Source organism: Patagioenas fasciata, chromosome 1 (genome assembly GCF_037038585.1).
Source record: "Patagioenas fasciata isolate bPatFas1 chromosome 1, bPatFas1.hap1, whole genome shotgun sequence".
NCBI classification, from domain to species: domain Eukaryota; kingdom Metazoa; phylum Chordata; class Aves; order Columbiformes; family Columbidae; genus Patagioenas; species Patagioenas fasciata.
In genome coordinates, this window is record NC_092520.1 from 174,493,434 (window position 1) to 174,508,206 (window position 14,773).

A 14,773-nucleotide genomic window follows, 5' to 3' on the forward strand; every position below is an offset into this window, starting at 1 on the left:
GACACACAGTTGAGACACAGAAACAAGAGAAAGGAAGATGATGGACAGTCCACTGTGCAAAAAACAAATGGAGAATGAAGACACCCTGGGAAGTACGGAGGAAACACCTCGGGTCCCTCTCCGCCACATGCACACACGCACTCACATGGAGGAGGCATCACATGCTTCAGAGACAGACCTATGGTAGAATCAAGGGTAGCAGGGGTGGGTTGTCCTATCCAGAGACACCGGGTGACAGTGGGGAAGGGGCTGGGGTGTCATTCACAGGTTACTTTCGTGGTTTTCCTCTGTCTCAACAGTCATGGGGGGCAGCCCTCCATTGTCATTCAGCCGTTTGGCCCTGTAGGTCTCGTAGTGGATGTTGTGGGTCACTTCTTTTAGGTCCTGAAGATGGGTCCTGCAGGAGGCAAAGTGAAGGTAGGGTTGGAAAGAAGGTACGATAACCAACATCAGCGCAACCGGTATTAATCTTCTGATGAGCATTTTGTTCCCCAAGATAAATGGAAGGTTTCTCCAGTCAGTCTGGCTAATGAGCTTACCCCTCCTTCTGTAATACATGGGTGTCTCCATACAATTGAGAGCTGGAGCATTGCCATTCAAGAGCACACACGTAGGATGCACGGCATGGGCTGAAATCCCTGGCTGTGCTTCCCACACCTCTCACACCTCTGCCCATAGGACAGATACTGGCCCTTCTGGAGTGTCAGAGCAGACAAGGCTTGTCTCATCTAAAGAGGTGGTGAGACAAGATAGCACTGAGGGGGTGTATCAGGGCCACTGAGGACAATAACCTGATGAACACTGCCATGAACAATCACAGAATCACAGCATGGTTGGGGTTGGAAGGGACCTCTGGAGATCATCTAGTCCAACCCACCTGCTAAAGCAGGTTCACCCAAAGCAGATCACACAGGAATGTGTCCAGGCAGGTTTTGAATGTCTCCAGAGAAGGAGACTCCACAATCTCTATGGGCAGCCTGTTCCAGTGCTCTGTCACCCTCAGAGGAAAGCTGTTTCTCCTCACATTCAGATGAAACCTCTTATGTTTCAGTCTATGCCAGTTGCCCCTCATCCTATCACTGAGGCACCACTGAAAAGAGTCTGATCCCATCCTCTTGACATCCACCCCTGAGATATTTATAAGCTTAAATAAGATCCCCTCTCAGGCTTCTCCAGGCTGAACAAACCCAGCTCTCTCAGTCTCTCGGCATAAGAAAGATGCTCCAGACCCCTTCATCATTTCTGTAGCTCTGCTGGATTCCCTCCAGTAATTCCTTGTCCTTCTTAAACTGAGGAGCCCAGAACTGGACACAATAGTCCCTAGCCTCCATAGAAAGCCTGTGGGCTTGGGTTGCTGCATGTTTTGTGATGGTCACTTGGTTAAAGTCTCTTTACTGGAAGATTTAGGGAAAGCATGTCTGCTGCAGAAGGTATTGCAGAACAAAAAGTGGCCAGTAGGGTGGTGTCAGTCTGGTACCTCATGAAGTGCCCCAATACCACTACACCCACAGGTAGAACAAGCCACAGGGCTTTGGCTTTGAAGTTTATTTCCCTTATTTTCTTATTTCTGGTGTTGCTTTAAAACCTTATTGTATTTATAGGGAACAGAGGTGACCCTGGATCTGCAGCTCTTCTACAGAATTTGGGGTAGATACCACTTGTGCTGAGACAACTTTGTGAAACAGAGAAGACAGGACACTGACAGCTGACTGAAATATGGAGCTTTTCACTTCCAGGTCATACATTCTAGCACATCCCTCAACCTGTTAGGACACGTGGTCTAGGATGGGGTAGTGGGCTCATTCTCACTGATTCCAGCCCAGACCTGTTGTCAGCAACAAATAGAAGTTGTTACAACCTAATATCCTTAATGGGATACAAGGGGGGTGGTACTACTCTGCTTTTCTCCAGGTCTCGAACTCATACTTGAAAACTAGCACCTGCTTGACACAGTGGTCAAATTGCTAAAAGAGGCACTAGAGTATCTGCCCCTTAACTCAGTCCAACCCTACCCCACGTCAGCTTTCACTGCCTGAAATTTACTGTATTTTCCTTTCCATAGAGGCTTTTTCACTCTAAGAGGGCCTCAGGAAGACTCCTTGCTTATCAAGAGCAAACTGGTGCCACGACCATGGTCTTACCTGATGACAAAATCTCGAAGTAGGGCAAATTCACAGTGAGTGAGGTTTTCCACTGAAAAGAAAGCAAGCAATTGTTATGTTTGATTTTTTCAATGATCTCTTTGTGGTTACAGACCATGGGAAGGTCATTGTCATGGGGCAGGTTCCAGGTGGGCAGAGCTGTACACTTCAGAAAGGACAGACAATTGTCTGAACACTGCACTGTCAGGCATTGAGGATACACACTAAGAGGTGCTGTGCAGCCACACGTGAATTTTCATTTGGAAACCAAGGCAAACTCAAGAGCTCAGCTTCACATACCATGGTGTTTGGAGTTCCTCCAGTTTCTGCCAGGTAGTGGTAGTGGAACCACATTGACCATGGCAATTCCCTCCCAACAGAGGTATCTGAGAATCCTTCTCTTGCTTGGTTTCAAAAGGTTTGTCACAAAAGGGATGGGAAGGTAGCCATGGGTCACATTGTCTGGACCCTGCCGATTACTGGGCCCTGCACAGATACTTTCAGCTCCCAGGAGCAAAGGGTTTTTTACCTTCAATGATTCCCCAAGGTGTTTTCCTGCCCAGGACTCTTTTGCCGTTCACTTGGTACTCCTTATCACTGCCAACCACTGCGAAGGGCATGCTTTCCTGCTGGGGAGAGGCATGTGGAGAGACCTATTGAACCCATTCCAGAGAGCAGCAGCATCACCGTTCCCCATCCACCTTTCCTCCTCTCAGCTCACCAAACACAAGGTCTTCTCCAAGGGAAGATGTTCTCCAGAGTAACACTTCACTGGTTGTCCTCTTCACCCATCAGTGCTATCCCTGGCATTTTGCACCCTTGATTTACAGGTATCCTTGTACCCCCTGAGCTTAGTGGGTAGCTTGTAGCAGTGCCAAAGGCTCCGGAGAGGGGGCACAGAGCTTTACTGCACCCATCTCCGGCATTTCTGAAGAAGGGGATGACCAGAGTACCTTGGCATAACCAGGAGAGGGTCTGTCAGCCCAGGGCTGCTCAGAGGGATAGTTTGAGTTTTTTGTCACCAGGTTTGCAGTTCTTCACTAGAAGAAGGAGAGGACTCAAAATAATCCTTTCCAACAAGACACAAGAACATTCAACAACTTTAACAGCAAAAAAGATTGTATTGAAGAAGGCCAGAAATGGGGTAGGTGTGGCTGTTGGGGACTCAGATATCTCTAAGCATAGGAGAAACCATTTGTTTCCAGAGCACAGGATGCAGGAGAACCTGTTATCCATAAGGCTGTGCAGATGTTCATAGATTTACTCTGCTTTATAGATGTCCCTGGACCAGGGAAGGGATTGCAATTACCGCAGGGATGGAGATTAAAAAGCAATTTCTTTCCTGTGTGTGAGATGATCCAAACATAGGACAATGATGCTGAAGTACAGAACAAAATGTGCTGCCCTCTTCAAAAGCAGTAACAGTTTGGAGAAGAAGCAAACCCCACCTAGTCTTCTCTAGAATGTGTGATGTAAGATGGGGAAGATGGGAATTTCTGTTGGGGCTGTGACAGCTGGGTGAGTTGAAAGGGCAGGTGTCAGGCTGTAATGCAAGACTCCTGGAGTTTCTTGAAGACTGCCACAGGGGCAAATCTATTTATTTTCATTAATGGCCTAGCCACAAAAATGATGGATGGGATAATTAAATGCACTAGCATCACAAGGCCAAGAAGTGTTGTCAGGACAAAGGCAGACTGGGTCATTATCTCGGAAGATGTAAGTTTGAAGTTTGAGGCACAATGGGCAGCGTTTAGGGAATAACATCAAGAATTTATGCTATGACTTCGGAGCTCATGAACAAGCAGTAACTGAAGGAGTGGAAGGATCCCATGTGCTAGTCAGTCACAAGATGACCACAAGCCACGAGTGTGATGCAACAGTTTAAAAAGCACATGTGGTCCAAGGGTGTAGCAGTTCAGATCTCAGAAGAGAAGGAGGAGCATGGGGTGCCAACACCAGTGCTAGAAAATCAAACCAAACTGGAGCAGGTGTAGAAAAAAGTGACTAGGAGCGTGGACTACTGAGGAATGGGAAACTCGTCTGAAGGAGCTTGTCTACTTTAGCAGACCTGTTCTCTGTTATCACATGAGTAGTGGAAAGGACCACTACGCAGGAGAACTGCTCGAGTCAGTGTTGGCACAAGAATACAGATATAATCCTGTGTACAACCTGGCCATGAACAAATATGAGCTGGAAATTAGGAGACAGTTTCTAATGCTCTGAGGAGGGAAGGATGGACAAGCCTTCTCATAGGAGATGAGGGAGCAAAGAACTTGACTGCTTTTTAGGCAGAGTTTGGTCAGCAGATGAGAGGGCTCGTGGGGTACGTTTTTGGGACAGGGGCTGGACATCAGCCACATACCAGGCCCCTTTGGTCCTTAATGGAGGCCAAACAGAGCATTCATCAAGAGGAGGTAAAACATAATCCTTTCTCATTCAGCCTTCATAGCACCCTGTAGTAACAACAGGAACAAATTAAGCTAGGAAGGAGGAATGACCGTCCTTTACATCCATTGGATCTTTCACTCAGGGACCATGAAGCACTTAAAAGTGACATGTGTCTGTTTTACACTCATTAAATATAACCAGCCCTCATCCCCGTCTTCCCCTCCCACAATAAAATGTTTCCTACCCTGATTTTGTCGTTCTCTGTTTTATCCTCCAGATCCTCGTCAAATTCCTTCTGGGGGTAAAACTCGATCCCATTTACTTCTAGCTCTTTGCGCACCTGGGCAGAGAGATATTTTGGAGCACAAAGCAACACAACCTGAGAGGAAGGCAGGTGGGATAGCTGGGCAAATGCCATCTGGGACATCCCTCCAGTGGGCAGGGACTGCAGGGACTGTCCCCAGGGAAGTGTGCGGCAAAGTAGTAATGATGCGTCACAGCAGTAATGATGTGTCTTTCTTCTCCAACCCCAGTTACTTGTCTGTCTCTGAAGTTCCCGTGACAGAGCATATCATGAGATGTCACAGGGATACACATGTTTCTTCCCCCTCCAACAGATGCACTCAGAGCCATAAACGGCTGCATCTTCAGGACAATCTCAAGAGTTACCCACCAACCCAGTGCTGGATTCTGTGCATGCCCTGGGGACTGCACTGCTGTCCCAGGAAGGACACTGCTCATTTCTCCCACTTCCGAGACAGGGCAGGGAAGGATCCCACACAGGAGAGGAGATACTTACTCTTTGTTTGAATTCAGTCTTCTCCTCCAAGGTCATGGTGTCAGCCTTGGCAATAACCGGGATGATGTTCACTACCTTGCTGAGATGTTTCATGAACTCCAGGTCCAAAGGCCGCAGGCTGCAGCCCAAGAGAGAACAACATGGAAGAGGCCACTTTACCCTCCTTGCCATTCATCCTAGTGACTCTCCCAGCATCAGGGCATCAACGAAACCTCCCTTTTATGTACTCTACTTGCTGCCACTGTGCTCTCATCTCCTTCTTCCCATCCATCCTTCCCTCTCCCAAAAAACACAGTGGCATTTCTCCTGCCCTTGTTATCCTAGACTCTTTCAAGCCCCACGGCACCCACAGTTAAGCAAAACGGTGTCCAGCCCTGCAGGCGGGACCCCTGGGTCCATGGCTGAGATGAAGCAGAGCAGGGTTTATATCTGCCACAGAGGCACCAAGGGCTTGAGGAAGGGTGAGAGGCTCTACATACGAGTGGCCGGTAGGGGAGATGAAGTAGAGGCAGCAGTGCACCCGCGTGTCTGGAATTCGTTTCTTCCTTGCAATATTCACCTCCTCTTTCAAAAATTTTTCATATTGCTCGTTGATATATTTCTCAATAGGTTCCCAGCTGTTAAAGTGGGAGAGGGAGATGAATAGACAGGTACAAATCTCCTCATGTTCCTGCCTACAGTGTTCCCAGCTCTGACAGCTGCAAAGCGAGCTTAGGCATGAAAAATATCCATCATAAGCATCTCGCCATCAGCAGAGATGTTTAACAGTTTCTGTAAGTGAGCACAGAGACAGGCACCTGCTATATTATGCGTGCATATCCCCGAGCATGCACACAGCCCCGCACCGTTCACAAGTCCATGTCCCCATTACCAGCACCAAGTGCAATAGTTTCCCAGACAATTTCTAGGCCATCACTCCATAAACCATCTTAACTGCAGCCTGTTCTGGGACACAAGGCCTCGACCGTGTGAAACTCACCAGTTCTCATTGTTGATCTGGTCCCCGAATCCTGGTGTGTCAATCACTGTCAGCTTCATTTTGACACCACCTTCTTCAATGACTGGGGAATAAATTGCAAACAATCATACCCCTCCCTGGGGACCTGCCCCATTGTGAAACATGCCTCTGTGCCCTACAAAGGAATGAGTGCTCTGCCCTCCTCATTGCCCAGCAAGCATGACCAGGGCAGGCTGAGTCATGCCTCGAGAACTGCATTCCCCACTTGCATTTCTGACCCCTAATTTTGTTACCCTCTGCCACCTTATACCACTCTGCCACAGAGAAATGGATTTGTGCTCACTCTGTGACCAGATGTAGCACCTAATTTACACAACTTGCCCTCCCCTCCAACGCATCATCCTGAATCTGAGATGATGCTCATTGCTCTGCACCACTGCAGAAGCTGTGCTGATGTTTTGCCATGAGGAGATGGGCTTGGGATGGGACCCACCAATGCAATTTGTATAGATCATTAGGCATCTGCAGGTGGGAAGGACTTACAGCAATGCTTGATCCACACATGCAGACTAATGTATTGGCAGAAGAAATATCTAGAGCTCTTTTTCTACCCCTCACTTTTGATTGTGGCATCAGTGGCATAGCTGTTTGAGAAAAGCTTTGCCTGGGTCTGAGGACATCTAAAACTGGCACTTGCCCTTTAGCTTCCCATGGAGAAAGGGCTGCCTAATACCAAAGAACTGTTTACATAGACTGCTGGGTCTCCTGCAAGACTGCTGAACCATCAGTGTTGCTTTCACCTCAGCAGCCTGGCTCTTACCATGCCCGATGGCTTTGATCTCCACTGTCTTGGGGATCTTCTCCTCCCGGTTCCAGCTCGAAGATTTGCGGCTCACCTGGGATTTGAAGAGAGTGTTCACCAGTGTTGACTTTCCCAGTCCACTCTGACCTGTGGATTGCAAAGAGGAAGCCCGTGACATCTGCCACAGTTCAGTAAGGACAGCAGGCCCAGGGGGCGAAGCCAGGCTGGCAGGAGAAGGGGCTGTAGATATCCCCTTGCCTTGTGCAAGCTCTCCTTTTCCCAGAACAAGCACTATCTGCTCCTTCATGGCCTCCCTGCAGGGTTTGCTCCCCACCTGGCCTCATGGGACAACCCTTGGCCATGGTTCCCAGCACCCTAGCTGGTCCCTGCTTACCTACAACCATGATGTTGAAGTCGAAACCTGTCTTCATGGTTTTCTTGCGCATCTGCTCGATGATGGTGTCAATACCGATGTAGCCCAGCAAGTTGGTGTTAATGCCCGTGGGTTTCATTGGTACGACAGGTTTTTGTCGTGGCTCTGGCACCAGCTCAGACATGGCTGCTTCGTTTTTGCTCTCCACTGGCCCTGCATGGGGAGAAAGATTGAAAAATCATCATTGAGGTGTAATGAGGACCTCCCTACTGACCTGTCACAGAGGCTGATGGTGACTTTGAACATCCATGTCAAGGGCTACTGAGGATGACTGAATGGCAAGATTTTAGCAGTAAGGCTCTTCATGAGAGGAACACGTACTTGAGTTTCCAGCACAGTCATATCTGTATCACTCCAGATGAGAAAGTGGAGAAGTGGGGCTCATTGAGCATGCAACATATTGATGGCTACCTCTAAACAGCAGGACATGACCCAGTGAAGGTGGCTGGGCAACTCTTCGGGTGCCCAAAGCTCTATGTGTGTGTCTCCTCATTTTTATCTCCCAGGATAACCAGTGTTTCACCCCTCCAAGTTTAGCATTAAATTTGAGATGGAACAGACTTTAAAAAATTATCATGTCTGAAGTCCCAGCATTGCAACAGAGTTTGGAATTTACTGTGAGGACTTGCAAACTCGGCCCATGTGAGGGGCAGCTGTGTTACCAGTTGTGCTGTGCGGGCTGAGCTCCACAGTGGAAGGCAGTGGTGGAAGGGCAAAGCACGGGCATGACCTCTGCGCTTGCCTCCTGCCCTATATGAATGGTTTTTGTCATGCTTGAAGAACTAATTATCATGATCAGTAAACTAATCATCTGCACCTTTCCCTGCTCACCCTTCCATGTAAAACAAATGGGCAAAAAGAAAAGCTCTGGGGTCTTTCTGGCCTCCCCGACTCCTTTTCGGGTGATGGCACACACTGCTTGGGGTGGGCCTCCTCCATTTATCTCTGTCTCTTGTCTCATTGGTGAGCAGCTCCCACCCACTGCGAGGAAGCTGTAGGCTGGGAGAGGAGAAGGCACGGAAGAAAAGCTGTAATTGGTGGGGAAGGGAGGCGTGAGGGATGGATCTAGAAAGGAAGATGAAAGGGATGTGAATCAAATACCTTTCATATACAAAACAGCTGCAAACTAGAGCCTCTCTTACGCTAATTACTTGACTCCCCCCATGCTTTGTCTCATTAGATGGTTGTTTTTCCAGGAGAGGGACAGCGTGTGCTTTTTGCTTGGTGAGCACTTTACTTGTTTTGGATGCCACTTCAGTTCAAGTATCCCACACTAAATTATCCCTTTCCATCATTTTGGTGGAGATTTTTGCTCCTCTCAGCAGAACCCATTGGCTGCAGAGAAGCACAGGAGAGATGGGGCAGGCAGCTGCCATTTGGTGGGTGACACACTCCTCTTGGAGAGGAAAATGAATCAGAGGTCACGGGGCTGGGGACACTGACAGCACCAGTCTGGGGTCCCTGTGACATCTGCACCAGGTCAGGCAGAGACAGGGGCTGGGGGGAGGTCAGAGAAATTTTGTTTAAGGACAAGGTCAGGCTGCAACAGACTGCGTGGCTGGCTGGTGACCCTGCCTGGCATTCCCACATCAAAGCCCCAGTGCAGACACAAAGGGCTGCTCTACACAGGGAAAAAATTACATTTTATATATAAGCTTTAATATCCCACTGTTGTATGCTGGAAGGCCCTTGTGGAAAGACCACACTTGGCAAGGAGAAGGGTACCTCCACCCAGCTCTTTTTATACCATTTGAGAAGTCTTTTATGATAAACTGGGAGGAGGGATCTTCCCTCCATGTAAGATGATGGTAGCACAGCCACCCGTGCGCAGCACCACAGGTAACATCCAAAAGGTTTTGGTTTCATCCCACCTCCCACCTTGCCCACAGGGGAGAGGTCTACTGGAGATGGTCTACCTCCTGTTCTTCCCCATCGAGTGAGGGCCCTCTGAGCTATCACCATCCTCTCCTGAAACAGCCAGCAGCACCCTGGGGGGACCAGAGCACAAGATGGACCACTCGCTTGAGCCAGGCTGGCAATTCGGAGCACCTTGTGCTGCCAGGCAGCTGCTGGAGGAGGCAGCCTGCCGAGCTGAGTGCTTCTCAGCTGCAATCCACTCTTACACCCGTCACAGCGAGTTTGTGCCTTTCCCGCTGACAAAGCAGCCCCTGGGGCTCCTGTTGTCTTTTTCCAGCTTTCTCAAAGCTGCTGCCAGCCAGGAAAGCCCATCTCTCTGGCATAGCATGGAAGACCAAGCCAGCCAGCTCTCCTGCACCTTGTCCTTCACTCGTCCTCTCCTGGGCTGCCTCACGCTACCTGTGCTGTAGTTGCATGGCCGTTCTGTGCCCCTTATCCTGCTGCAGCTTCCTCCAGTGCACTCCCCACATAGCCCTGCTGGGATCTCACCTGCCCCAGAGTAGGAGAGAAGAGAGGGAGACAAGCAATGATGAGGGGATGTGGGGCAGGGGGCTGTGGCCTCAGTGAAGCACTTGGCTACAGCAGTAATGGGGGGCAAATCAACCCCAGAGGTGGGCAGGGAACAGGTGCAAGTGGGCAGAAGGGCCAGCCAAGCAGCTGAATGGGATGGATGCAGGACCTGGGCCATGTGGGCTGCAATTCCTTTGCTGCCTGGGCAGCAGCTTGTCCTCAGGGGGTCTGTTGCCCTCTCCTTTATTCCTTCAACTCCTTCTTCTTACACAGGGGGAAGGAAGGAGGGAAGTTGCTGACAGTTAACCTCAAGGCTCACTAAGAGCTTTATAACTCATCCCTCGGTCTCGCTGAGGGATGCTTTGCTCAGAGCTGGCAGATGTTGCTAACTCTGCTGTGGACATCATGATATATGGGATCCCTTTGCAGGCTTTGCTGCTGGAGCCTGGAGCTAAGAGTCATAGAATCATAGAATAGTTTGGGTTGGAAGGGACCTTCAAAGCTTATCTAGCCCAACCCCCTGCAATGAGCAGGGACATCTTCAACTAGATCAAGTTGCTCAGAGCCCCGTCCAGCCTGGCCTTGAATGTCTCCCAGGACGGGGCATCTACCACCTCTCTGGGCAACCTGTGCCAGTGTTTCACCACCTTCATTGCAAAAAATTTCTTCCTTATATCTTCTTCATGTCTAGCCTGACAGCTACTAGAGCTTGTAGTAGCTGGAACAGATATTTCAGAGTCAGGTTCCTGAGCACCTATAAAAAGTCCTGAGATCAGGAGAAAAGATCTCAAGAAGTCTCCTTGAATATTTTCTCGATTTTATACCAGTGATGTTGCTCTGGGCTTCTTGATTTTGAACATTCAGTGTCTCAGAGTAGACAACCTCCATTTCTCCTCTCGGTCTATTGCCTTCCTCTCTGTGGGGTGCCTTCCCATACAGCCTCAGGAAGGAAAGCCCCCATTTTGCAAAGAGGTACCCAAGGGCTCAGCTTTCTGCTCATGAGTTTCCTCCTCTTGACTTCCACAGAGGAATCCAAGGAGCCAACTGAGGAGCAGCCTGCCAGGGAGATCAGAGTGTGCGAAACCAGGGCCAGAGCTATGAGAGGCACCTTAAGACATGAAATATGTCCAGCTGGTCTCCTGGGAACAGCTCTGTTTTACATGAAGTAATGCTAATGCTGCTAGAAGACCTCATTAGCACTCTGACTGACCAGTCAAGGGGTAGCATAATGCAGCCTCAGCACATCCCGTATCCCCCCCAGCTGTCCCCTGTAATGAATCCGTGGTAGGGCACTAGAGCCAGTATAGCTGATGATGAATAGAGGGTTAGGCAAGGTTAACCACTTGCATCCGCTGTTTGCATTACCACCCTTTTCCCGGCTGCTTTGTTCTCTGTTCAAAGGGGAGACGATTTAAGAGGGTGATTGCTGGTGATACTTCTGTTGCCGGGTTCCCGGAGGGAGGTGGCCCAGGCTGGGCTGCCAGGGGACAATCTCCTGGTCAGAGGAGATGCTCCACTCAGCTATGGAACAGGGAGAGGAGCAGTGTCTGGGGTAGGCAGGGTTAGAAGGGCAATGAATGCCCAGGAAGGTCCCAGCAGTTTCAGCTCTCTCCTGCCTCTGACACCCACTGATCAACTCCAAAACCTCTCCCTGGAAGGCCAGCATACATGGTCAGCAGCAGACCCCACTGCTGCAGTGCACCCTTCACATCTGCCTGCCTCTGACATTCACAGCAGCTGGCTGCGGACAGACGTGGCCCTGCAGGTCCCTTAGGGGCTCAGGTAGTGGGGTCTAACATCTACTCTGTCCCCATAACCCAGATACAGTCGTATCCCCTCCCCCTACCTTCCCGTCCTTTGTCTGAGTGGCAAGAGGGAGGGAGGGAGGGCTGCAAACAGTGGCTCACCACAACCCAGCTCCCAGCAAGGAAAGGCTATTTAACCCCCACCTAACACATGGATGGCCTCACTGTGGCTCTCCTCCCACTCTGGCTGGAGGCAGGGATCCACATGTGTGTCTCACCCCAGCCCCTTCCACCCTTGTCGTCCCAGACCCACAGTCCCACTCCCTGCAGACATGGAGCAGGGAGGAGGGATGGGTTCAGAACCTGAAGGCAGCTGGCAGGAGAGGATCCTTGGTGGGTGATGCCAGGTCACTAGGAAGGAAAGCGAGCGACTGCTTTGGTAGCACAGCCTCCCTGGGGCTTGCAGTCATTAGGATCTGCTCCTTTTTTCAGAGGTGCTGGACTGAGCATCTCTCCACTGGAGAAATCCCTTTCCTTTCTGCTTCTGTGATGACCCCAGGGCATTTCTCACAGCTGTACAGGGCAAAAGCTGAGCTGTGCCGGATGCACTGCCTGATCTCAGGGTGCAAAACAGAGCCATTCTCCTTAGCAGATCTCTTTGCCTAGCCTGAAAGATCACCAGGCATTTCAAGTGAGGTGGGTAAACACATCCCAGCTCTTTGGGCTGCCACAGCCTTCCCGGCAGCAGCCTTCCTTCCCCTCAGCGCTTTGCAAAGGGCTTGGGCAGGATCCCGGCTCTGCTGGGGCTGCAGTGAAATCTAGGGCAGCGTGTGCCGAAGCCTCTCTGGAGATGCAGGAGCTGGAGGTGAAGGGGCTGGGCACATCCCCAGCTCAGCCACTGCAGGGTTGATGTTTGCCTTAGCCCTGGCCATACCCTCAGTGCCGCTCCCCAACTGTGCAGCCCTTACCCCATATCCCGGCTCACCGTCTGGGCAGCACGGCATAAGGTGAGAGGATGCTGAGCACCCCTGGATCAGGGTACCTGTGCCACCACAGCTGCCTGTCCCCCTGCCCACCCCTCCACTGGTGCTGGGTCTCCTTGCAGAGATGCCTGGGGAGCAGCACAGGATGTCCCCACTGCCCCCACAGTGACTGCCTGCCACTGGCAAGAGACAAGCCAGTCACCGAGCAGCTTGTGGGCTTTCCCCAGCCCTGGACCAGCTGGGATTATCTCTTTCTTTCAGAGCAGCCCCTGGCGTCAGCTACTCCCCATCAGCATTGCAACCAGCCCGCTCTTTCTCCTTCATGCCAGACTGCTACCACCAAAAGGTATAAAAAGAGGAAAGACAAAGCCAGGACCGATTTCCCCTGCTGCCCTTCAGGGATATTTTTTCCCTGTGACCAGAGCCAGGCAGCACAGTGGAGGGTGCCTCCACGAAAAGCCCCAGCGGCGTCCCTCCATCATCGCCCAGCCCTGCCAAGCCCAGAGCATCCTACCTTTGAACATGAAGCTTCCTTTGTCTCCAAATCCTCTCCCAAGGGGGTGGATCTCCCCACACTTTTCTAGCCTGATGCTGACGCGGCGCAGTGGGCTACGAGGCTCCGGTTTTACCTCTCTCTTTCTTCCCTGTGTCCTCTTCTCCCCCCCTCTCCTTCCCCTCCTTCTCCAGTGGCTATTTCAGCAGAGCGGGGATGCTGGTGCTGCTCCTGCTGCCATCGTCATGTGACCTGAATATTAAACATCGCCGCAAAATCCCCCCCCGCGCACCCTCCCCCAGCTCCATCCCAGGCCCCCGCCACCCTCCCCGCCTGGGTGGGCATGGGTGTGGGGACGAAGGGGCTGCCATTGATGGGTGCCACATGTCCCAACAGGGCCCCCCTTGCACACCCGCACCCCTCCTCCCTCCCAAACCTCACACGCCTTTTCTTGCCCCTTTCCCTCCCAATTCTCCAGAGGTTTCAGCATCTCTGCTTGTTTAAGGAGGGGGATGCTTAACCCTTCATGGCTTTGCTCTGGCGGGGCTGAGAAAGGGCGCTCTCTCCCCCTAGGTATTTATTGGGTTCAGGGGATTGCAAGGCCTCTTTCTACTTTCCCGGAGGGAGGAAATTGCGAATGTTTTGGCTCATCAAAAGCAATTTGCCCTTCAGCTCCGCTTGCGGAGGCGTGAGAAACCTTTTCTCCTCCGGCACCACGATTCCTGGCTGTCAGCCCACGGTGCAGAGGCAGAGTGAGCGTCGTCTCCTGTGTGTGTGTGTGTGTGTGTGTACACATGTGTGCACATGCATGTATGTGCATACGTGTAGGGAGCAGGGAGAGCTGCTGCCCATGGGCCATGTTGGGGCGTGCAGGTTGCACCCTACATGCCGTAGCAGGTGTATGTGCTTGATAGTGCCTGCCTGCATGTGTCCAGTGGATGTGCCCATGCCTGGAGAGCCAAGTGGATGCCCCTGGCTACTGGCACCTTTGGAGGGAGATGCTCTGTTCTCCCTCTGTGTTTCTTTCTTCTACATTTGCGAGCCCTGGCCCCACCAGGCACTGTGCTCCCCCCATGCCGTGTTGGGGCATGAACATCTGGGACTGCTCTGACCCTCTGCTGGGTGGGACAATTCAAGCATCCTTTCAGGGATGTCCCCATGTGTCCCTCCAGCATATGCCAGCCCTCTGGATGGGGATTGGGCTGCAGGATGCCTGGCAGACCTGGCACCTCTTTTTGCAGCACCCCAGAGGTAAAAGGAAACTACACCAGCTGTGGGTTACAGGAGTGTTTAGAAATCACTGTTGGTGATTACCTTGGCTAGGCTGAGCGGCTGACAGGCTGACTGCCAGACAGACGGACAGACAAACAGGCATCCCAGCACCCACAACATCTCCTGACACAGTGCCCCCGCCGCCCCTTTCCCTGCTGGGTGCCAGGGCTCACCCCACTGGGCTCACCTCCCCCTGCCTTTGCCCACCCACACTCCTGGTGTGGGCGAAGGGGAAATCGCTTGCAGGGGTGGAAGCCCCCATCCTCCCCCATGTCACCCCACTGCTCCCAGAGGGCCCTGACCCATGCCAAGCTCCATGGCACCGCTGAGGG

General features: G+C 51.5%; 1 protein-coding gene across 4 annotated transcripts; it reads right to left on the reverse strand.

Annotated features, from left to right (window-relative positions):
• Window positions 1–21: 21 nt before the first annotated feature.
• On the reverse strand, window positions 22–13,416 carry SEPTIN3 (septin 3). 4 transcript variants are annotated; one of them, XM_065841111.2, is made up of 10 exons: window positions 13,191–13,415; window positions 7,483–7,674; window positions 7,107–7,235; window positions 6,308–6,389; window positions 5,808–5,945; window positions 5,329–5,446; window positions 4,774–4,869; window positions 2,671–2,767; window positions 2,142–2,193; window positions 22–397 (listed from the first exon to the last, which is right to left on the reverse strand). In XM_065841111.2, the coding sequence occupies exons 1-10, from the start codon at window positions 13,198–13,200 to the stop codon at window positions 262–264; spliced, it is 1,050 nt and encodes a 349-aa protein (XP_065697183.1). In that variant the 5' UTR covers window positions 13,201–13,415; the 3' UTR covers window positions 22–261. The 4 variants fall into 4 exon arrangements, with proteins under 4 accessions (XP_065697183.1, XP_065697176.1, XP_071657471.1 ...); XM_065841104.2 differs by having other exon boundaries at window positions 2,671–2,770; XM_071801370.1 differs by lacking the exon at window positions 5,808–5,945 and having other exon boundaries at window positions 13,191–13,416.
• Window positions 13,417–14,773: the final 1,357 nt, after the last annotated feature.

Coding starts and splice junctions, on each gene's coding strand:
- SEPTIN3 (XM_065841104.2), bottom strand. Junction 6,390..7,106: donor GATCAAAGCCATCGGGCATG/GTAAGAGCCAGG, acceptor TTTATTCCCCAG/TCATTGAAGAAGGTGGTGTC. Junction 398..2,141: donor CTTCGAGATTTTGTCATCAG/GTAAGACCATGG, acceptor TGCCTCCTGCAG/GACCCATCTTCAGGACCTAA.